This window comes from Stegodyphus dumicola, chromosome 2 (assembly GCF_044657685.1).
Source record: "Stegodyphus dumicola isolate Sdum_Otavi_A_Nest chromosome 2, ASM4465768v1".
Taxonomy (NCBI): Eukaryota; Metazoa; Arthropoda; class Arachnida; order Araneae; family Eresidae; genus Stegodyphus; species Stegodyphus dumicola.
The window spans coordinates 46,451,423-46,475,234 of NC_140769.1; the positions used below are offsets into that span (position 1 = coordinate 46,451,423).

The following is a 23,812-nucleotide window of genomic DNA, read 5'->3' on the forward strand; positions in this document are numbered from 1 at the left end:
CACTCATTCCATTCTGGTTCGATTCCATTCGATGTTCTGGTTCATGTTCTGGTTGTTTAAAAATGCCTAGAACGAGATATCTTACATTAGAAGAAGCTCTTCAAAGATTTTTTGAGGAAGAAGCAGATGATGATAATGTTAATAATGACCAGAATGAAACTGATATTGTTGTTTTTCCCCCAGAAATTGCAGAGGCTAATGAAAAAAAGAAAGGAATATCAATGTTTTAAATAATGATAATGATATTTTACCAAATGATACTGCTGGGGAAGTTGAAATTCACGTAAGAAGTAAGTTTCAGCCTTCTAAAAGCAGTTACAGTCATGCTAAAAAGTTTAAAAGCAGAAGACTGAAATCTTGAAGTGAATAAAAAAGGAAGTGTTAGTTATGTCTCAGGAAAAACGTGAAGAAAGAGATAGAAGAGAAATTATAAAAGACAAAATACAAGGTAAAACTAGTGCACAGATTTTCGATTTTCTTTTTGGTTGAGGCATTTACTCTTTTCTCGTTGAACAGACAAATATTACGCTCAGCAAAAAAAAAAAAAAAAAAAAAAAAAAAAAAAAAAAAAAAAAAAACCACAATTTATTGCATCTGAAGCCTATATGAGAAGATTTATTGGAATAGTATTACTTGCAGGATATCATTCTTTACCTCAAGAAAAAATGTATTGGTCTTTTGATAAGGACATTTCTGTTCCTGTTGTACGACAATTGATATCACGTTTGCAGTACAGGAATATGAAGCAGAATTTGCATTTGACAGCAGTCAAATTGACAATACTGATAAATGATATGAGGTGAGACCGTATCTAAACTTACTAAATATCACCCCTTTTTGCTACTGGAAATATACTCTCTTAGATTTCAGACGCGAGAATGCATTATTCCTTTTGCAAACTCCTATTGAGAGTGTAGAATTAGCCAGAAATAGATCAGCAACAGGAAGACCTAGTACATTCAGCATTCAAAAACCATTGCATGGAGATGGTAGACATTTTATCGTAAAGTCCGTTGATAACAAAAGACTTTGTTGTAAAGAGTACGATAGCCAGACTGTTTATAGATGCAAAGTACGTAATGTAGCTTTACATCATGATTGTAATCAAGCTTTTCATGCTTGAATCTTTCAAATGAAATAATCTGTATTTGTAAAAGAAATACGATGTATATTTTAATATTAAATTAATTACAAGTAAAGTGATTTGCAGATTTAGAAAATGTTATACAGCTAAAAAGTAATCCTGCGCTCCACTCAAAAGAAACATCACACGAGTACAATCCTACTCCCTAAACATCCGTAGTCTTATTCCGCTGACGTTGCGCGAACGCAACACTCGCTTTTTACACAGGTAAGAGCATTTTTTTTATTTTCAATGTAAATTTATGTTATAAATGCTTAATTTAATATATGTTATTATTTTCATGAGAAAAGAAACATTCCTTGTAGTTTTGGCGGTTAATGGGTTAAAGCCATTTTTAGCACACAGTATTAAAATCATACGTATACTTTACATTTTCCTTTGAAAATGAACATCATCATAAAGAAAAGCGGATTTCAGCCCAAGGATAATATAAAAATAAATGTTCTTAAGTAGTTTCGAACAAGCAAAAGCTGCAGAAATTTTATTTTTAAAACGCAACGCGCAAATACGCTACTGTAAGTAATGAGATCATACTTACACTTTGAACATCAGGGCAAATGGACAAAATTAAATTACTAACATAAGCCGCATTAGTAAAGTAATATTTCTCCAGTCTGATATTTCGTGCACATGTGTTAAGTACTACGTGATCGTTAGTTTCGCTGAAAAAACATATTGTGTCATCAAGTTGATGATTCTCTGTATTAGGTTTGGAATATTAGCTAAACATTCTATTAAATTATTTATTGTTTACCCCAATCAGAATAAATGACCTTATTAAGTTTCTATTAATTTTTGCGATCTTGAGTTTTAAAAAATGATTTTATTCTTGTGTTCGAAGCAAACTATAAGTGTTTAATTGCGCGTATTCCTTACATTTTGATCGACATGCTAGAACAAAATGCCTTTTCATAAACATAAAAACTGAACTTTCTTGTTAATGACAAAGCAAAACGGTTCTGTTTGGAAGTTCTTGAACGAAATGCAATTATATTTATCATAGTAATATATGCTGATTGAAGAAAAATATTTTCTTTAATTAGCATATGAGAAGATATATAAGCTTTCAGCTGGAGTTGACAAAGTACATGCAGAATATTCAATTCAAATGTAGACTACACATTTAAAGAATGCGTAAATTTGTGCATGTTTTATTTGCCGTGTGTAATATTGTGGTTTTTCTGCCATTGTATTAACTAGTGAAGCTGAGCAAAATAAAAATAAAATCCTGACTCTTCAATTTAATGTTATGCCTTTTCCGACACAATAAAGTTGGTGGTTTTTCCTAGTGTACCTTCAAAATCCGCTAAATCATAGTCTAAGTTAACCTTAAATTTAAGTGAACATTCTATTAACATTTTTTATCGTAATTCGTCTGTCTCCGCGTTGTATTGTTTTTACCTTTCCGGGACCGTGCTCGTGAGCTGATCCGATGAATGACAGTAAAAAACGCACATAATACATTTTAACCATTAATTAGCAAATTTATTTCATCTTATAAATCAAAGTGAATTGCATTATTACCTCTTCTTTATATATCTGCAAACTGCTATCAATATCACCAATAATTATTTAAAAAATTCATTATTTTTTTCCTTTTTCTTAATTTTCCTAGTTACAATTTTTGCCTACAAATTATAAATTCATTGGTATTAAGCTAAAATCATTGAACAGGAATTTTATCATGAGAAACGCTATTACTATATGATAATAAAGGCAGGGGTACCCGACAATGTTTCTTTAGTACTACCTCGTGGTTCACATTAAGCCCTAAGAATACATTTCCTTTAGATACACTTTGTGATTCCAAGCAAAAACATTATCTAATACAAATTAAGGATTTTCAGCCAAGTCACACTTTTAATTTTTACAATACATAGTAAAGAAATAGAAAAGGGTTTTTGGTTTGGTTTTAAACTCCGCTGACAAGTTAGAGTTAAAATTTTGTTGATTATTTTCACATTTTTCAGATCTTTTAAGCACTCGTGATGAGCCAATATTGCACTTTTAAATTCCTAAGCATAAATAAATAGAAAAAAAGGAAACTAATTGTACTTATCCCACTGAGCAGTCCAAGGGCAGAACTTGCGAACCCGGAACACAATCGTTTCCATTTCAAAATTAAGCACGTGGCGTGTGAGACCCATGACATACAGGATTATTTTTTCTTGCTGGCTATCGAAGAGTCAATTCCGGAACGTAAGGTACAGCTGAAACTCAATCTTTCAAGACATTCCGTACATCTGAAACTCAGTCTTTCAAGACAAACAGCAACATTACTCAACAGTTAGCAGAGATAACTCAGAGTTTACAGTATTAACGTCGCAGTTCATACGGGGCGCGCCAAGGGATAGTAATTCTTAATAGCCGTATTCTTTCAAGAACAAAACCGAACTCCTGTAAGGAATTCCGGAGAAGATCCAAATTCTAATTCTCCTAACAGCGAGAAAAGCCTTATACACACGAAGAAATAAAACGAGCTCTTCTAAAAGCCCTTCCTGGGGAAGACTCCAAGTGTCTCTTCATAGTGAAAAATCGCCTACCGATTCTGGCGGCAGAGCAAAAAGTCGCACGCGAAAGAATTTCCGGCTACCGCGACGACCTCCCAGCAAAAAGTGAAAGTCCCTTAGATTCTTTTCTTATCACATTTCTAAAAACATTTATGAGAAAAGAATGCTCAGTAGCTATTTCCCCGCCTAAGTCGAAGAACAAATCAAGTCGAAGAGCATGGAAGAATCAAAAGAGCAAGTTACTACCTTGAAGAATGTGAAGACAAAAATGACCTACACTCAAAAAATCCTACTCACAACTACACAAAACAAGCTAACACAAAAACTAGAACATCGCACCCCCTTAAGGATTAAATTTCCACCTTTCAGCTAAACCGCACAAAACAGCCTGTCTGCGTAAGCGCAATCAAAAGTCAGGACAGGTATCCAAAGTGGACACTTCTTTCGCCAAGACCTGTTGACTTTTTCTTGCAAACATCTATTAACCCCTGAACTTTATCTCACGTATTCCAATTCCCCCTAGAAACCAAGATAAAGAAAATTTTCTAGAATGTTCGATTTGAAAAACGGAATGAACACAGCAGAAATTTCTGTCTTTTCCTGATCCTATAATACAGAACACAAAGTTTCCCGATTAAATTTAATAAACAAAAAAAATATCATTGACTCATTGGTTTTCCGGAACGTGAAATTTTCAAAAAACAGAATATTAATAAATTAAATTATTAATCTAAAGAATTAAAATAATTTTGATTTTTCCTAAATAAATATAATTAAATTTTTCTCAACTGAAAAATCAGGGAGTGCGATGTTTTAGATTTTTTGGTAGCTTGTTTTGTGTGATTGTGAATAGGATTTTTTGAGTGTAGATCACATTTGTCTTCGTATTCTTCAAGGTAGTAACTTGTTCTTTTGATTCTTCAATGTAGTAGATTTGTTCTTCGACATAGGTGGGGAATTTATCAAAATAACATGCGATTTCCTGATTCCTATAGTGTATTATTTCATTTGTAAGAAATCGATAAACCAGTTTGGTGAGAAAAAGGAGCATTAATTCTTTAGCAGAAAGCATTTTGATGAACCCTTTGCGTGAAGCAAATTGCTCAAGTAAAAGGTGATGAATTACAAGGTTCTTGTTCTTTGAAACAATATATGGATATTGAGACCTACGAAGGTGTTGTTTACCAGTAGATTGCCTTACTTCAGAAAAGAAAAGATCCACTTTTGGATACAATAAAATTTTTCAAAATATCTGTATTAGGTTCCGCAAAGAACTTGCTGCAGGAGGATTTTTGCGACATAATCGCATCAAGACTAAGGTCACGATTCTCCAGATCTTAGCAGGCTCCTTCACTTTTTATGGAAACACTTAAACCCTTTTTTAAATAATATAAATAGCTTGGAAAAGATGAAAAATAATATCATCGCTACTAAACAGAGAAAGAACATCACTGCTATCATACAGAGATAAGGAAAAGCTTCGCAATGTTCCTAGGTTGTTGCTAAGCACGATATGTCTCTTAGAGTTAAATTAACTAATGTGCCTTTTGCAAAAAAAAACGAAACAAGTAAACATTTTTCAAAACACATTTACGTTTTGAATTTGTACTTAAATCTCTAATTTTTCAAGATAAATTTTTTGTTGGTATTATCATGCATCATAAAGAACAACGAGGTTTTGAAACATCAGTTATGATAAGCAGTTATTCACGATCATTTTCAAGTTTGCCATAAGTGTATTAACTTTCTATGAACAGTTTCACCCATTTTCTCACATTACTATCATTCACTGCACAGCCACTCTTCATTTCACACATCTGGTGATGAATATTCATAGTTTACAAATTTCTTACAATTAAGAACTGGGTAACTGATGGTATTTCAGAAATGGTGAGAAGCTCGATTTATTTAAGCATTTGAACGTCATACAACAAATCATACAGACGAATAACGTAAATGCAAATGGTATCTGCTATTCGGCGCAAAGTACGAAAAGCTTGCATGTACTCTGTTTTTCTGCGAAATTTCAGTTGCTATCACTAATGCGCATTAATTAAAAATTAATGGTCAACATATTTTATAGTGTTTAAATTTTATGCAGTATTATTTGTTTAAGGTCACGTTGGATCAGATTATATCTTGATAATTAAATAATTAAAGGAATATTTATATTTTTAAAAAATATATAACTCAATTTTAATAGCAGTCTTTAGTGGCTTTGCAGTTTAATTTAAATTACGTTAAATTTGTTAATTTTTCACTTACTTTTAAATTATTTATTATTCTGTTTTTATAGTCATCCAGATATAATTCAGATACGTAGCTTCGTCGAAAATTTTTGAGCTACTCGTTGAAAAGCACTAAAGAATATTTTACCTGTTAAATAGTCGGATTCCATTTTTTTATTTACATATGTCTCGATTATTTACTTAATTTCGCAACACACTCTGCAATTTGAATAAAGTATAATCTTTATTTTAAAATTTCTGAATTCTTATACATATATATATATACTTTTTCATAAAAACAGCCGTGTATCCTAAAGGAAACGACGTAACGAAACTGAGCACGTATATAGTGTATGAGGAGATAAGCAAACGACGCAAATTCGGAACAAAACATCATTTTATTGAGAAGTTATGGCATGAAAATTTTACGAAGTAGTAAGTTATATAGTCATCTCTTGCAGTTATACAAGCCAAAACACAGCGTGGCATCGAATCAAGTAGGTCACCTATGACCCCCTGCGGAAAATTATGCCATAATCGTTTACTGGGCAGTTAATTCACCAATATTCCGGGACGGCTGCAGTTACTTTCGAAGCATGTCCCAAATGTGCTTTATTGTTGGTGTTTCTGGTGACCTGGCAGACTGACGTCATATTCTTGAAAATATTGTTAGGCGAGTCACATAGTATGTAGACGAGCGTTGTCTTCCTGATAAATGGCATAGGCAGAATAAACGTCGTCAAAATGTCATCCACGTAACTATGATCTATAGTGCCTCGAAAGTCGACTACAGTTGACCATGTGTCCCAAGAAATCGCTCCCCACACTGCCACACATTGTGTAATCGCCGTATGCCGCTGGACAACAAATGCTGGATCGTACCTCTCACCTGGCTGCCTCCACAAGCATGTGCGTTTGTCATTAGCACCAATACTGGATCCGGATTCATCTCTGAAGATCAGACGCCTCCAGTCAGTTACACTCCAGCTTGCGTTAGTTCGGGAAAAATCTAACCGACACTGCCTATGATGTGGAGTCAGTGGTAGGCGTCTTATGGACGTCAGCACTATATACTAGTGTCGGCCAGTTGTGTCCGAATAGTTTCCTCCGATACCACAGGATGCCAGTAAAGTGATAAATGGCGTCGAATCGATGCTAGCGACGTTGTTAGTGCGGAAGCGGCCGCTCTTACGTTTGCGCGATCCTCGTTCTCATTTGTGTTCCTGGGATGTTTAAATTCGTTAAAATAGCCCTACAGCACGAGCAATCATACTTTTCGCTGTGCCAACTGCGCATCTCATATGATGCCGCACACGCTTGTGGAGCGTTTACACTTGTCTCATTGGCGTCGAAAGTTAAAATATTTGTATATCTCTTACCAGACTACATTCTTGTTGAGTTCCGTGATTGTGAATCGATTTCTTCTGAGTGCATATATATTTTTGTGATAGTCTGTATGTATATATATATATATATATTAAGACATTAAAATCTCTTAAGATAAAATTAGCCCAATAGTTTTTCTCTATATCGTATGATAATTCAAAAAATAATTTTACTATATGCAGCATCGTATCAACACGTTCATTTGAAAATGCAATATGTACGCATGCACATTAATAAATAGAAAATACATAAGGATCACTTAGCTGAACTATGGGAATGTTAACAATAAAATTTGCACTGTGGATTCACAGTTTACGTGAAAAGTAGATTTTAGAGAAGGAATATGAGAAAGGTACTCTGGAGTAAACCTTTACATCACTAAATCAGCTTGAAAACAACAGGAAGCCATTTAAAGCGTCTCTGTAAGTTTATCTTTGTATGCAATTAGAACGTTCATGGTGAAATTTTAGTTTGTATGTGATTAGAATGGTAAAATTTTAGATTGAAGTTTAGAATCTTGGTTTTAAAAATAATATCATATCAATGATGGTCTCGTCAGTGGTTTGAGTAAGTAGGATTTGTTGGATTTGTGTTACGGGTAATTTTCATAGCATAATGTATAGGGTAAACTAGAACATAATAAAGTCTATTTAGTAACTCAAATATACTAGGTTACATAACAATCTGATAAATTAGAGTAAACGATTTAATACAAAAAGCAAAATAGTTATTTGTGTGTTGATTCAAATTATCCCAGTTGATGATCGATAAATAGAAGGCTTCATAACTTATCAGTTAATGAGGCGTTGCGTTGCAAAATATTACTTTTATCTCATAAATATTACGCTAAATCGTTTTATTTCATTATAATTACATTTGGTTTCCTCATATGTGTACAGATAGACTAAGGAAATGAAGCTTTTTAATTAAATACTTTTTCCATACCTGCAAAATAAGGGAATTATGTCCAGTAAATATCCTGGCTTCCAGATAGTAGTAGCTCTAATATTTTTTTTCATACATTATGCTCAGCATGCTTCTTAATAAAAGTACTGCGTGACTTAATAAATGTATTGATCGAAGCGTAATACGGATTCATTTTGCTCATTCTGTAAAGATAATGGTTGCTGCTTTATTAAGAGTATTGAGAAAAGATTATTTTTCACTTAATACTTTTTTCAAGTATTGATAAAAGATTACCTACAGTTTACGTAATTATATAAAATTTAAAATGTTAATCTATTTTTAATCAAAAATACTTCAATATGTATCTATTTACTATAAATTCATATATGTGTAATTTATTCGAGTTTTGATTTTATAACAATGCAGGAAATTTATTCAATTAGAAAATAGTGCCAAGTAAGCAAATATTGTGTACAATACTTGTACTGCATGATCTGGTGCTTTATGAATAGCGAACAACGTATCATTTTATTTAGAAAAAGGGCTTATAATCTGGGATGCATTTCACTACATTGTTCTTTGAATCGTACAAAAAGTTACTTGATTTTTTTAAATCTAGATTTAGATCATTTTGAAGTTAGTTAGCAAATTTAACTTATGTTAGGGGACTACTTTAGACTACAGAATTCAAGCAACTGTAAAAGTTTAACTTTCAACTCTTGCACTCTTGCTAAAGAGCTGTGGCTATAGTCTCAGAGCTCAGAGTGCGATATCATCTTAATTGTACTCTGCATATGCAGTAAGCAGAAAGAAGAGAGGAAAAAAAAAACATATGTTTAATGGTTACTGACGTCTCTTCGAATACGAAAACTGTAAAAACTAATTACTACAAGTAAGAAAGTAAATAGTAAAATCTAATTATTAAAAAAGTGTAAAAGAAGTGTACAAACTAATTACTAAAAATTAAAACTTCGTAAAATTTGTAGGCTTGATAATTATAGCATAATTATTTGCAATCAAAATAATCCAAAATTTCTTGCTCTGGAACAGTATAAAGTAAACTACACTTTTTCCAAAACTTGAGATGAAAATGTTTAAATCTTATTCATGACTTTTGAATATCGGTCTAAAAGTAAGAGAATAAAAAGCAATCTTTTAAGAAGTATTCGTACTAATGATAAGAAAAGTAATAGTCACCACTTCCCTTTTTATCTCTAGCATTTTACTTATCCTTTCTTTAGCATTAGGTTATTTGCATTTTCTAATTTTTGATTTGCATTTCTTTCTTCCTTTATTCTTTCTTCGAAGTGGCATAGTTTAGTTAACTATGACAGTAACCAGTTGGTTAACAAGTATGATGAACTTCACAATTTTTCACTTAGCTGTTCTTGGATTATATTTCAGACTAGTCGGAAAACGTATTAAATTCCAACTTGCTGACTGCTAACGGTATGTATTTTCTTAGAATATGTTTTAAACTAATATTAACTAAAATAACACACAATAAACGCATGCTGAAGATATCTAAGCAACAAGAATCGATAAAGCTGCAAATATTTGCAGGATTACTTTTAAAGGCCGAAGAAGATAGCTGAAGAAGAACGCTTTGTTTAATCTTCGAAACTGTAGATTTGAATCTGCAAACTTGCGCTGATTATTGCTTTTTCAGTCTTTAATGTATCTTTTAACCCTCTGACCGGCCAGAGTTTTCACTAAGAACGTTTGTGTACTTTTAATATATTGCCTTAATTTCTTTGAAATATTTTAATATGCACGTATCACAAGACATATATTTATATGCACGTTCTTACAGATATCACAAAAATATTCTAAACCGTATATATACGGCCTTCCCAATTAGAGGGTTTTAAAGCACATACATTAAAGACAAATTAAATAAGTAAAAGACAACAAAAAAAGACAAATTAAATTCTAACATGTGAGAATTGTGAAAGTCAACAAAGAGGTAGAAGAGCTTCTGTTACAACAAATGCTCATATTGCTTATATTTGAACTTTATCCAGACCAAGACCACAAATTCTATCGAGCCCAAGATTCAAGGAATAGCGCCTGTCGTTCGTCTAAGCCTTGGTCACTTTATAGTGACCGCATGAGTTTACTCGGCTCCATCATAGGTTTTGATGTAAAGCCTTCCGGGAAAGGTATCCTAGCATCATTTATTCCTCTTCATTTACTACCAATCTCTCAACAAGTCTAACCGCTCGACAGGAATTGAAGTACCTCTGTTCAGAATAGGCATTATATGCTCACAATCATCCGTGCGTTCTCTGAGATTTGATCCCAGGTCCAAGGCTGTGGCTTCCTTACCACATGCCAGCAAGGTGAAGTTATAGTAATATACGGCTTGTGTTTCAGAACTTGACAATGATAAAGATAGCAATATCTGAATTTTAATAAGGGGCCGCTTATTTTACGTATCATGTAATTACTGACCAAAAAAAAATGAATACAACAAACACGCCACTTGGATTTGAGGGATTCACAAACAACATATGACAGATTCCCCAAGGTAAAAATATTTGATTAAAATATATCCTCCTTAATCAATAATCTTCCTTAATCAATAACCCTTAAATAATCTTCCTTAATCAGTGAAGTTCATTGGAACTGCTACCGTTTTTCCAACGGTATAACACTGAAAGCTAAGCTAATGAAACTAAATGATATTCTAAAACTTCATGAGAGTGTTTAGATAACATTATAAACTAATTTAATTTAATAATATATATATTTTAATTTGAAAACCGCGAAGGCTAAATTCCCAGCTATAATGAATAGACTCCCCAAGGATAGTATTAATTTGAATACGTCAATGGACATGCAAGTAACGAATGTTGAATATAAAACTAATTGAATACATAAATACATAATTTCTAAGTAAGTTAAATATTATGTTCAGATTAAATTAAAAATACGCAGTAAGCGAATGTTTATCAGGAGCAATAAACTAGAAATAGCTACGAAATATCAATGTAGATTCTAAATTCGCTAAGAAAGCAAACAATGCATAACGGTGGAAGATAACATGAGAATCGAAGGCATTATATTCAGTTTTAAAAGACGTGATAAAATGTATAAATCACAAACTGCATTTTAATAGGTAATAAAATATGTAAATTTCAACCTCAGAGTTACATAAGAGAAAAGTCAGTACCGATTTTAAATGAAAATGAAAGGCAATAAAAATTAAGATCATGCAAGATAGCCAAACTCAATGGAATACATGTATAATGTAATGATTTCATTTGAATGCGGAGCAGTAATACGAAATACTTGTACAAAAGGACAAAGCATTTAAAATATTGTGTTTTAACTGAGTTTGAAGTTAATATTAAGAACAATATTTATATATTTCGACAAAGCTAACGAAACAGATTACAAGAGAATAATGCTACAGCATTGTTCAGAATTAAGAGTAACAATGCAGTTGGTCCAAATGATATGTTACATTTCAGTACACATGTATGTTATGGAGCTGTGGTAAAAATATGGTGCAAAAAACCTTGAAAGCACTGCTACATATTTAACTTAAGTATGTAACTCATTAACAAATTTTTAATTCGGCAATATAATGTTGGCTATTCTGTAAAAGGGAATATTTTGATTACTTCAAAATGGAAATATGCTATTAATGAGTAATGTCATAATTTAGGTAAATCTTGAATAGTATTTGAATATAAAATTATGGGGAGATTATAGTGTCCTTTTAAATTCGTATAAATACCTTAAGGTAATTCATTATTTGTTTTGTCTTTGAAAAGTTAGTTATGCTACATTGTTGCTATGTTAGATAAATCTTTCGTCACATTCGTAAAAGCAATTTTGTTGAGGTTATTCACTTATTATTCCAGCGGATCGCATTGATTTGACGTCCGCACTTTTCTCATCTACAATAGCTCTGACTTTAGGGAAAAACAAGAAACCAACTGATGCGATACAGGGTACGTCAAAAACATACATGCACACTTTAACCACAGAAAATTCTTTATTGTACGTTAGTACCAAACACAATCAAAAAATTTCGAACCTATAACTAACATTAGAGTAAAAGCATCTGAATTTTCTTGTTACGGCATGATGGCATAACATCTTGAGAATTAGCAGAAAAAATAGATGCTTAGGTTATAATTTACTAAAATTATGTTTAACTGTCTTCAGATGGTACTTCGAAAAGTTGCTCAAAAATTCAGCTCACCTCTGAGCTTAGGATATCGCCAGGAATGACTATTTAGGTTTACTGGGTGATAGCAGAAAGCCTTCCGAGGCAGAATGTATGTGAGAAATCAAAATTTAGTGGCGATCTTGAGAAGTAGCATATAAATAATTCCAACACAACTACTGTTCCATTAATGGGTTAATATAATGATATATATTGTAGGTTAGGTTTAATACAATCTTTCTGTAGCTGTATCTATATAGTTAATTGACTGCTCAAAGGGATGTCAATAGCTGTTCAGCCACAGTACAAAGGAGAGCGGTTGCTTGAACATCATTGGTCTATGTGCACACGGGTACTGCTGCATTTGCCACTGTAATTTCTTGACGAAGAACTCCAGCATAATTGATTTTCTGAGCTACACGACACTCTTCAAAGTCCTCCAAGACCATTTTGGTTTACTATCTTAAGTTATATACAGGCTGTATCGTAAATGTTGCGACAAACTTCTGAGAGAGGTTGGGCACATCATAAGGATTAAGAACTGCACTGGAATCCATGCCCCGAAATGTCAGGGTAAATGGTAGTAGAGGTAGAAGATCGGAAAGGAAACAACAGAGTGAGTAATTTGAAAAATTTATTGGACATTAATGCCAATGGTGTACGACAGCTTGAATGATACAACAGATGCTTGATGTTAGCACCATCAGACGCCAAACATGCCTGACACCGATGGATCATTGATTGCCGGACGTGTTCAAACACACCAAGAGTTTCTTTAATTACAGCAGCTGAGCAGGCGAGTTTTGCGACGAGATCCATTTCAGACACAATAGGATAGCGATACACGAAACTTTTGATGGCTTCCGCCAAAAAGAAGTCAAGGCTCAATAAATCCGCTGAGCGTGAGGGCCAAGGAACCGGTCCACCACGCCCATTTTATCGATGCGGGAATGATCTGTTCAAATGAATAGCGTTCCATCCTCTTCGTATGGTGCCTGCCCCTCGAATAATCCTCACTTTCCTGTACATCTTCACTTTCCTGTACAAGACCCCCTGGTGGCGTACTTGACGTTTCTGGGTAAGGGTTCCTATGCAATTCTTAATCTTAATGATGTGCCCTACCTGCCCCAGAAGTTTGTCGCAACATTTACGGAACACCCTGTATTAGAGTCATGAGAATTCTGACATGTGTTGAGCAAATTTTGAGTTGACCCTATCTAAGTAGAATCGGATGGAACATGAATCAGACTGATTCTTGAGGTTCCAACGAATAGCATCATCTCATTCACATGTAAAATGGATCTACAGCCTGAAGATCTGCTTAAATATTATGTTGAAATGAACAAACTTCCTTCACAAGTCCAGAATTTTTTCAATTCTGTGGTTTTGTATCACACAACCTGTCGAAAAAGCAGACGCCAATTAAATCGTCCTTTCATTTTTTATTTAACTTCGCTTTGCATGTTTAGTAACTATTTGTTACATGTTTACTAATCAACTCTAACAGTATTTTGCTCTTCCAGATTCGAAAAATGATAGCGATCCTGTCTCTGTTATTTTCTCAGAAGAAAAGGCGCTCAGGTAATGTTAAGATCTCATTAATTCTAAAAGAATTTTACATGATAGTAACTCTGCTTTCATACATGAAATAAAATTATTGGTCTTCATCTTAAATGCGTATTAACTGTACTCACATTTTCAGGAAATTTAATTTAAAGAACGTACTTTTTATACCTCACTTTAAAAATACTATATAAGTTATATATACCTATATAAGTTTAGCTACCAGAGTAAGCTCTGGTAGTAAGCTCCTTCTGTGCTTAAATTAAATGCTTGATTTGCGTACTAATTTAGATTTTGATTTGAAGGGCTTTTTGTTTGAGATGCAAAGAGCAATGAATTGTTACATCTTTGAGCAAGTGGCTAATAAATTAATTTTATGGCATGCTATTTTGTTTTTGAGTTTATTTCGATTTAAGTATACACGCTGTCAGAGAAAGAAAAATAAGTTGGTCAGAGTAAAAGATTTAAAAAATAAAAGGAATTTTCGGAAGATTTTTTTAAAATATAGATGAGCTAATTATTAATGATTTAGTTAAATATTCGAATATTAAGTGAAAAGATATTGGAGTTTTTCTCACTATTAAAATAGTAGTTTAAGAATTACCTTCAAGGCCGTAAAGATGAATACATTTCTATCAAAACTCACGAAATGTGTAACTATAGTGGATTATTAATAGGGATTGTTTCAAATTGTACTTATAAAAGCACATAAAATTCTCTCAGTAATTGTTCTTGTGTCATCTGTCTGCCTACTGCAACCTATGTAATTATTCTTTATCCATCTAATAATGGGAAATGGGAGATAGCTAGAAATAATTCCCCAAATAGTTATTTACTGCTATCTTGTTCTTGCTATTAATTGGGGAATAATCTTCTATCACCTTCTGAATCGCATTCGTAGGCTTATACTTATCAGCTATAAAAATTCTTTAAATAATGAAAATTCTTACCTCCCGGCCATTTCTAAATTATACCAATAATTTTGTAAAAATTACGAAATCTAACTTATATATGACCCATCTCTTCTTAAACACCCATTGCAATAAAAGTTGCACACCAAGAAAGAGTTGTCAGAATCGAACTAAATTTTATTTATGTAAGTGCAACTTTCATACAAGTAACTGATTACAAAATCAAAGCAAAAAGACACTTATTACAGGAAAATATGCAAATGAAGGGAATTCAAACGTGAATACACGATGTGTAATCCGAGGGCACTGAGGTGCACAGGTACTGTATGGTGCCCTGGATCTTCAAATTCAACGGTTGCTGTAAGCAAGCCTAACCTGTGGTCCCAATCGCAGACATGCTTGGGCAGTAACAAATATGGGCATCAGTGAGGCTAGGTAAAATTGGTATAGTAACGGAGGCATTTCTGTGACAGACTCTGTGCGGGGTCGAGCATTTTTGCAAAATGCCTCATGGGAACTCAACAAGATTGGAGCGTTCACTATCGAGGCTTTCACACACACGCACTGCTATCATTATTGCCCATACTAAATCTTTATCCATGGCTGAAGACGATCCAGTTCCACTGGGTTGCGATCAAATCTCTTCTATCGCGAGATCACTCCAAAGGAGGCGACGGGGATGGATATCATTTGCAGTACATGTAGTCGTGCCGCGGTATCCCAGGCGTCTTGCGATTAATTGGATAGATACATGAGTCCTTATTGAAAGTCCTGCCTTTTGTCCGATGGGAGATAATCACATGGCTGACGGTGTGCTTGCGTATTGGAAGTTGTGACGATCCTCTTGGCTATTGATTTGCCAAGGACGTCAGCTTTGCCGCCATGTATGCGTCCTCTGTCTAGTAGCACGGAACGATGAGAAAATAGTTCCAAAGTCAAAAACCCATCATACAAGGTACAACTTCGAGGTATTTATCAGTGAAATAACAGAAGGAACAGTAGAATATCAAACATGTGCCGATGGCTCTAAGACTGAGGAATGTACAAACAGTGTCTTCCGAACAAAGGAAAAAAAAACGGGTAATGAATATATTTTTCTGTGATTAGTCAAGGAGAGATACCTTTATTCTGTCTTTCAAGCAGAATTATTTGCAATTCTTAAGCAGTAAAGTAGGCTTTCGGTTTAAACTTTAGTGTACTTAGTTATAAGAACTGTCATCATGTCTAGCATTCACAAAATTAGTGATGATGCGTTAAGAAATGTGCTGGTATGTGCTATCAGGTAAGTTCTCTAAAATAGAGAGGGTCTCTCACTTTTTGATGGATGTAACGCACAAGTCAATGAAAAGATGGACAATATAGCAAACAACATACACGGAAAAGGAAGCAACAATATACAAGCTCTTGGCTGTCGGGTAAATCCCAAACTCGGAGTCAGCATGAAAGAAATTTTCAGATCTGGAGAGCTTAACTAGTGCGATAAGAAAATGTTTTAATGAAAGCTCTCAAAGTTATTGTAAATATCAAAGCTAAGACTAATAGTCTTTAGTCTTCAGATTTTTCACATAGCATAATAGTTCAACATTATAGTGCATAGTTAGTAGATATCCTTCTCCATACAACAACAGTTTAAGAAGCATAATAGCTGGCTTGTCGTCCACATAGTAGAGAAACAGGCAGGGATCTCACTCTCGTCCTCTACTCCCAGCACCTCCTTACAATAAATTCAGAACGGCTTGGTGGCGGGCTACTCGCCGAGCTGACAATCCGGCTTCCATTATCCCAATGAAATACCGAAACGTAGTATGTACGTCATTGTAAATAATTTTATGTTTTGCAACCTTTCCACAAAATTTAATGCAGCTATTTAATGTTAAGTTTTGAGATCAAGTTCAAGAGTCCTACATAAACTGAAAAGCTAAAATTTTTATTACTAGAAAATTTGAGTGAAAATTCTTTCCACATATCTTATATAATAAAATTAAAGAATGCTAAGGATGTCACCGAATGCTATTATAGGTCAAAAATAAATTATTCTAATTTATGTTTTAAAGCGATCTTTCGAAAAAGCCGAAAAAGTGGCAAATTTTTCAATAAAATAGTTGGATCAGTTTTCTCGTAGAGAAATCAAATACTTTGGGATTAAATTGTTAGAATTCGTATAAATTCTTGTAAATATAAAATATTATTGAGAGTGGTAGCTTTTAAAAATTTGGACTTTTATAAAAATTATTTTTTAAATCTAAAAATGCCGACGTCATTGTAAATAATTTTATACCTAAAAATTGTAGTACATGTTTACGGTGTAATATTTAAAATATAAAAATATATAAAGGCATGGTGTGTAATAAGTGCTTAGCTCGACGTTATAAAGCTGCGATATTTCAACAGAAATGTTATGAATAATTAAAAATTAAAATCGATGAGGTAACATTTATTTATTTTTAATTGGTTTATAAAAGATTTTTATAATTACCTATATGGATTATTTTTTACAATATCGTAAGAATTTTATTTCGAATACCAAATATTGTGTTTAAACCGTTTTCATGACTTAAGCTCGTCTTTTGTACCTTTGAGACTTTTAAGCATTTATAGAATAAGAGAACAACTAGAAGAAAGCTCCAACAACGTTATATACATATAATTCTGACGAAAATAGACTTGACTATAAAGAGCTGTAATTTCAGCTTACTATCACATTTATTCAATCTTTTATATAATCGACTGTAGCTGCTGCTTGCTTTATTATTAACTTCGGAAACGTTTCAAAATTTGCCTTTTATTCAGTAGAAAACGTATAAAAAATAATGCATAGTAGTTAGACTCAATCATTACAACATCATAAAAAATGCAGACAGAAGAGATTATTTAAAAGATTTTGGCTTTAGTACTGTTGTTACTTTTATCTAAAAGAATTTCTAGAGTTTTGTATGTATAATTTGTATAATATAATAATAAAACTAAAGCGGATTTCATAGTTGAATAAATACTTACTGCTATCTACATTGGCTTTTAAATTTTTCATGAACCTTGTGAAAGAGAAATATTATGTTTGAATATCCTAGGATTTCTGAAAGAAGAAAGATTTAAGATTCTTTGAGCTAAACTTTGACACACTAATTAAAGGTATTCTATTTAATAAAACTCTGTAATTCTAGATATTGTATTTTTAGGTATAATATACATGATTTTTAACGCAAAGTCTGGATGTGAATCTCAAAGTTTAAATATTTGTCCTTTTCAAGTTGTTTTAGACGAAGATGAACTGGTACCGAATAAAAACAGATTTTCTTAGATAAAATAATTAAGTCGAGATAAAATATAAATTTATGTGCATGCAATGGTAAACTAGATGTTATGCTATTGTTAATGGAACGTTCGAATCTTTCTTTGATTTAAGAGAGTGCAAATCTTTCTGTATCTGATATCTGGTGCGTTTGGGGAATTAATTTGGAAATCATGAACGCCTCGAAACTCGGCCTTTGTTATTAAACCTCATGCTTTGATCACCGTAATACTGAACAAGTTATTAATGGTTATTACTGTTCAAGAAAAGAAATTTCTTATAGCCTGTACCATTTTGGCCACGCCACGATGGATGTTTCTATTATGACAGGTAATGCTGTTTTTTCTTTCTTAAACTGCTACACATGGAGTAGGAAATGCTAGAGAAGGATAAATTTGTGCTTCGTGTGTACTTACTGAGAACGTTTTCATACATTTGGGGAACTTTATTAAAATATTTCATAAATGATCTTAAGAATTGTTCCAAACAAAAGTTACAAACTAGGACAATGTTTCATATATATGTCGTTATTTAATAATCATTATGTTGAAGGATAGCTGCAGATGCATAAGCAAAAACTTCTTCAAACTTTGCTGCGTCGTTATAAACAGTTGCCTTTGTCAAAAACTTGTTACAAACTTTTTCTAGATCTACACTTGAGTGCCTGTTCTCTCATCGAGAAACATTAGTAAAAGATTATGACTAACAGTTCCATTTCTCTGCATCGCTTTTTGGCAAAAACGTTTTATTTTACGGGCAAAGACTTCGTACGGAAAATTAAATAATGAATTAATTGAATAGATGGAATTGAAGACTGAATGTTTAGATAGCATTATATGTTAAACTGTATCTCTTCTAACGCAAAGCTAGAACGCTTTACGTGAATAATACGTGATTTTACGTTTATAACGTTTACGTGAATAATTGCTTCATAGCAAAGCATGAAAGCAATATAAGAAACTGTAATTCCCTTGCATAAGCACGTAGGCTCAGGCTGAAACTTCTATTACCCTTTGTTGAAAACAAAATATGCATATATTAAAAATATAAAAGGTAACCATACTAGTCAAAATACAAGTTACATTATTAAATTTTTGGTATGTTTTTCACCATGTAAAATTAAGCTCGGAATGTAATTTTGTTGTAATGATTACTGTTGTATGTACATTGCATAGAAACCTAGTTGAATATGCTTAATTTTAAATTTTAAACTATACGATGTTGCTAGATGTACTTATATATTTTTAAGTACGGTAAAGAAATTACTAACATTACAGCGTAAGTATAGTCTCCTTATTCCTTAAAAATATATTCCAAGACCTAACGTGACTGTGTGTAAATGTGAATATACCGCATTCAATGTATTGTGCAGTATCAGTGCAATGTACGTAAACATATTAAATTTTAATTAACATACGACACATGACGATGCATTACTTACAGTAAACTAATAATTAATTGTATTATGCGCTATATATACTTTTCGAAATCATTTTGGGTCGCTTTAAATAGAGAATAATTTAAACCACTGATATAGGGGCAAGGTAGTAAACGTTAAGAAAAATTATTAATGTTTTTACTTCCTTGTACGAAGTAAAAAGGAAGTATTGTAATCGCGAAAAGTTTAAGGCAGCATATTTCAAGGAAAATATCCATTTTGACCGCTTTCGAATGCAATTTAACGAAGTTTTTGCGTGATATCTGTACGTAAGGACAAAATAAAAGACTCTTTTCCTCCAAAAAAATTATAAAACTGCTTTAAAATGAATTCTGAAGAGAATTTTTTGTGGCGTCTGTACGAACGTATCTCCCATAACTCAAAAACGAGTAGCCTCAGAACGTTAAAATTTTGTAATTTTGTATATAGGACTACTATAACATGTAGATGTGCACCTCGTATTTTGGTTGCAATCGGCCGCGTCAAACGTATATAAATATATTTATATACATATCCACTCTGTTACCCGGCTCAGTGATCTCAGTTTCTTTACTCTTATATGTTTGTAAATTGTATATTTTTTGCTTTAAAAATTATTGAATTATGTTGTTCTTATCTTCTGGTTAAGGTTTTTATGCCTTTAGTAAATCGGTATGCAATACTTTTAGAATTATCAACAATTTTAAAGTTGTTTAAGTGTCGCTAAGTCTAATAATTTTTTTTGATGGCGGCCATTGCTTGTTTACATTTGAAACCGCAGATTTTGTGGATTTGTTGCCAATCTAGAGAAACGTAGCTTCGCAACAACAAAGATAACGTCTTGCGAATTAAATCATGCTTAATCCTTTCTGGAACTTTTTCAAGGAAATAAAGTGTTTCGGATTTACTTCGTAATTTTTAATGCAGATATTTTGAGTTTTTATGTATTTTTGCTTTGTCGCGAAGTGAGAACTGAATTAATTGAATGAGAAATAATCAATCGTGTGTGAAAAACTGTTTCTTTTTAGTTTTGTTTGCTTAATTTCTTTTATACATCGTTCTAGCTTTATTATAGTATTTGAATAGAACATGTGGCAACGATTAGATAATTCTTTAAATGATATAAATTTTGTGCATTCTGAGTTATAATATGAACGAAATATAATACTGTTAAGTGAACCTAGTGCCAGAGTGTCGCTATGGTAAACAAATAGTGTGAATTTTAAAGAATGCATTTATTCTATTGCGGTTTATACGCTGTCGGCGAGGTAGGTTTAATTCAATCCAATAAATTTAAACAAAATGCAAGAACAAAATGCGTATAATTTAATACTTCGTACAAGGAAGTCATGTGGTGTACACATCAGATTTTTTTAAAATGTAAAGCAAGCAAAACATAGTAATATTTTTAATGCATATGTTCTAGCACAGAAGTACTTGAAAAGACGAATACAAGCTTCGTACTTCGAACACGAGAACATTCGAAGCCCATTTTCTCCTGGATTGAACACCCCTCCAAAGACCTTCAAAGAGAAATAAGAATAAGTGTTCAGAAAGGAAAAACTGAATTATGGATCTACTTTGGCGGAAACGTTAGAAGAATCATACGAAGCTCAAAACCTATAAATGACAATAAATTTCACAACGTAACTCTTGAAAAGTAAGTACCATATTTTTATGTTCAAAATTCTGTAAATGTGCACTAAAATGATGAAAATCAATTATATTGCCTTGATCATTGTAGTTATTGGCTGATGATGCCTACCACTGGCTCGACGTCAGATCCCGGTTAAGACAGGGAACTTTGGTAACTCTACTGTCTTAGAATTAAAAGCAGAACCAGATGCTTAAAACTAGATCAGTGTAAAACAATTCTGAAGAAATTTGTAATATTAAAGGACGAGAAAGTCGTACCAGGAGACTTGGATTTATCATTCCGTCGTTGCTTTCAAATAGAATAGGGTTGGAGTCGGTCAAGCAGCGTTTTCATCATTGATACTCAAACTCTATGACCAACGACAGTTACAGTCCCTGATATACATTTGATTATTTATGTTATTAAGGGGTTTTACGCTCTCGTTGAGCTCGCAGTCTACCAGTTAACTGATACACTCACTCTTACTAATCCATATTTTTTTTCTTTTTTCTTTATCACTAAGCATAACTTTACTCGGACTTACATCATATACAATTCAACAGAACAATTACTAAACTTTTGCAAACAGCATAGTGGTATTCGTTTAGAATTCTCAATGCAGATTTAAGTGTTGGCATAATATGTTTCTGCGTTTTGCAGTGTTTTCTCAGTTTATCCTAACAATGTTCAGTTTTCTTACTAAGATGGCTTTACAAAACTTTTTCTCTCTTTCTATTACTAAAGTTTTGCATGTTTACTTTTTATTAGGTATCACGTCCTTGGCACTTATGTCACATAAAAAAGTCTATTTAACAGCAAAATCACAAAATATTTAAAAACGACATATTAGGTTGTCCGGAAAATCATGCAGGTTTATCTTCAAAATATCATAACTGAAAAACATTTTTATTAATCAAAATAAGCAGAAGCCGAAACAATACCTTTTTGTCAACGAGATATAAGTTTCTTTATGCCGGTAGAATAAAATTCTGGAGTTGTGGACGCGATAAAGTTGTCAAAGGTGTTTTTGACCTGGTCTTGGTTTCTGCAGTACGTATCTGCCGTAAGCGTTTCGCCCAGATAGGAAGCTATGGGGGATGAGACCGGCCAACAGCCACTATAATTTTCTTTTGGTGCAAATTAAGCTTTGGAAAATGTTGTGGTGTCTGAAATTTTAAAATCACGCGCTAGAATTTTCCAGTACTTTCTCGAAATCAAAAAGAGATATTTATTTATTTAATGCACGCGCTCTTGTATTTTCAATTTTCCGGCTTAGCTTTCTTTTAATATTCGTCACGCGCTGCACTGCGCGAGAAATAAAACCATTTAATTTATAATTGAACTAACATTAGCTTTTTAAATACCAAATTCGTAACAATATTTTCGGTGAAGCTCCACATTGAGGTCTTTCATGTTATATTATACAACAGGTACAACAATTTACGTCCAATTTCATAAAAATTATTTGCATATATGCAAAATTCATAAAAATATATATTTGTTTTATTAGAAATGAATAATTCAAATGAAATAAAAATATAAAAATAAAGAAAAAATATAAAGCAATTAGGATGCAAAATGACTAAACTTAGAAAGACTTGGACAATTATTGTTCATAGAACCGTAAGCGTAGTATTATTTAAAACAATGAACAACAGCTCTTCAGCTCTAGTATCCTATTCTGATTTATTTTTGACTAAATTAATGAATTATCTCTAAGTCCAATACGTTAAATGTTTTCTAAGAACTGGAAACTGAATATTTCATTCATAAAAGTCATATTGCAAACGCAAGAACATCGTTTAAAGTAATACGAATAGATTTAAGGAACTGTCGTTTTCATCAAAGTCTCATTTGAGCATCGTTGCTGCTCATTGAGACAGCATATCACGGAGTCTATTGTATTTCTAGAGCAAAATGAACCTCTTCTAATGCCAATATAAATAAAGTTAGTTTTGGAAATGAAACAAAATTGAGACTTGCATTATATTGCTATTACATCTTATTTTGCCGATGGCTTATTGTCGCACTATCCCAGATACTTATCTGCTAGGAGTGCAGATATGTTTATTATAAATTCCTTTCTAGTGCCTAGCGTATGTTAAAATCAACAGACGTGAAATGATAAAATGCATTACCAGAGAAAAAAGGCAATCTCGATTACTCTAGAAGATTAAGATGAAGCTCCTGTACACTTTAGAAAATTCTTTTCAGAATCTTTTAAGTCAATAGCAAATAACGATTTTTAATTAATTAATTTCTTTGCCAATTGAACTCCGCACGCATTTAGGAAGATAATGTGAAATGTTTCAGATATTAAAGTTTAGTTGTTTAACTGTGCCGAGTCAAAAGAAAAAAAAAAAAAAAAAAAACTTGAAATAAAATTATTTAAAATTTTCTGGCAATGTGAAATTCTTAGACATACGTATCTTAGATGCAATTTATCTTAGATGCATTTAACCTTTATGAAAAGAACTTTTAAGAAAAGCACAAAACGTAATTTTCACTATATGTTAACTTCCTTGCGTTATGCCGAGCTTTTGTCGTAGTATGTTTCTGTGACGCCTTAAAAGTCTTTACAGAACTTTAATATTTTCGTTGTTCAAGAACAGCGTATCATCTTATAATCACATTTTTTTAAA

At 32.7% G+C, this 23,812-nt stretch overlaps 1 protein-coding gene across 1 annotated transcript in view; it reads left to right on the top strand.

The window, feature by feature from the left end:
* The window catches only part of LOC118200141 (agrin-like), a 565,036-nt gene that overhangs the window by 506,442 nt on the left and 34,782 nt on the right, over positions 1-23,812 (top strand). Inside the window, exons 22-23 of the mRNA XM_085810645.1 lie at positions 13,878-13,935; positions 20,961-21,194. Coding sequence (XP_085666771.1) covers positions 13,878-13,935; positions 20,961-21,194 — 292 coding nt within the window. The remainder of the gene's footprint in view (positions 1-13,877; positions 13,936-20,960; positions 21,195-23,812) is intronic.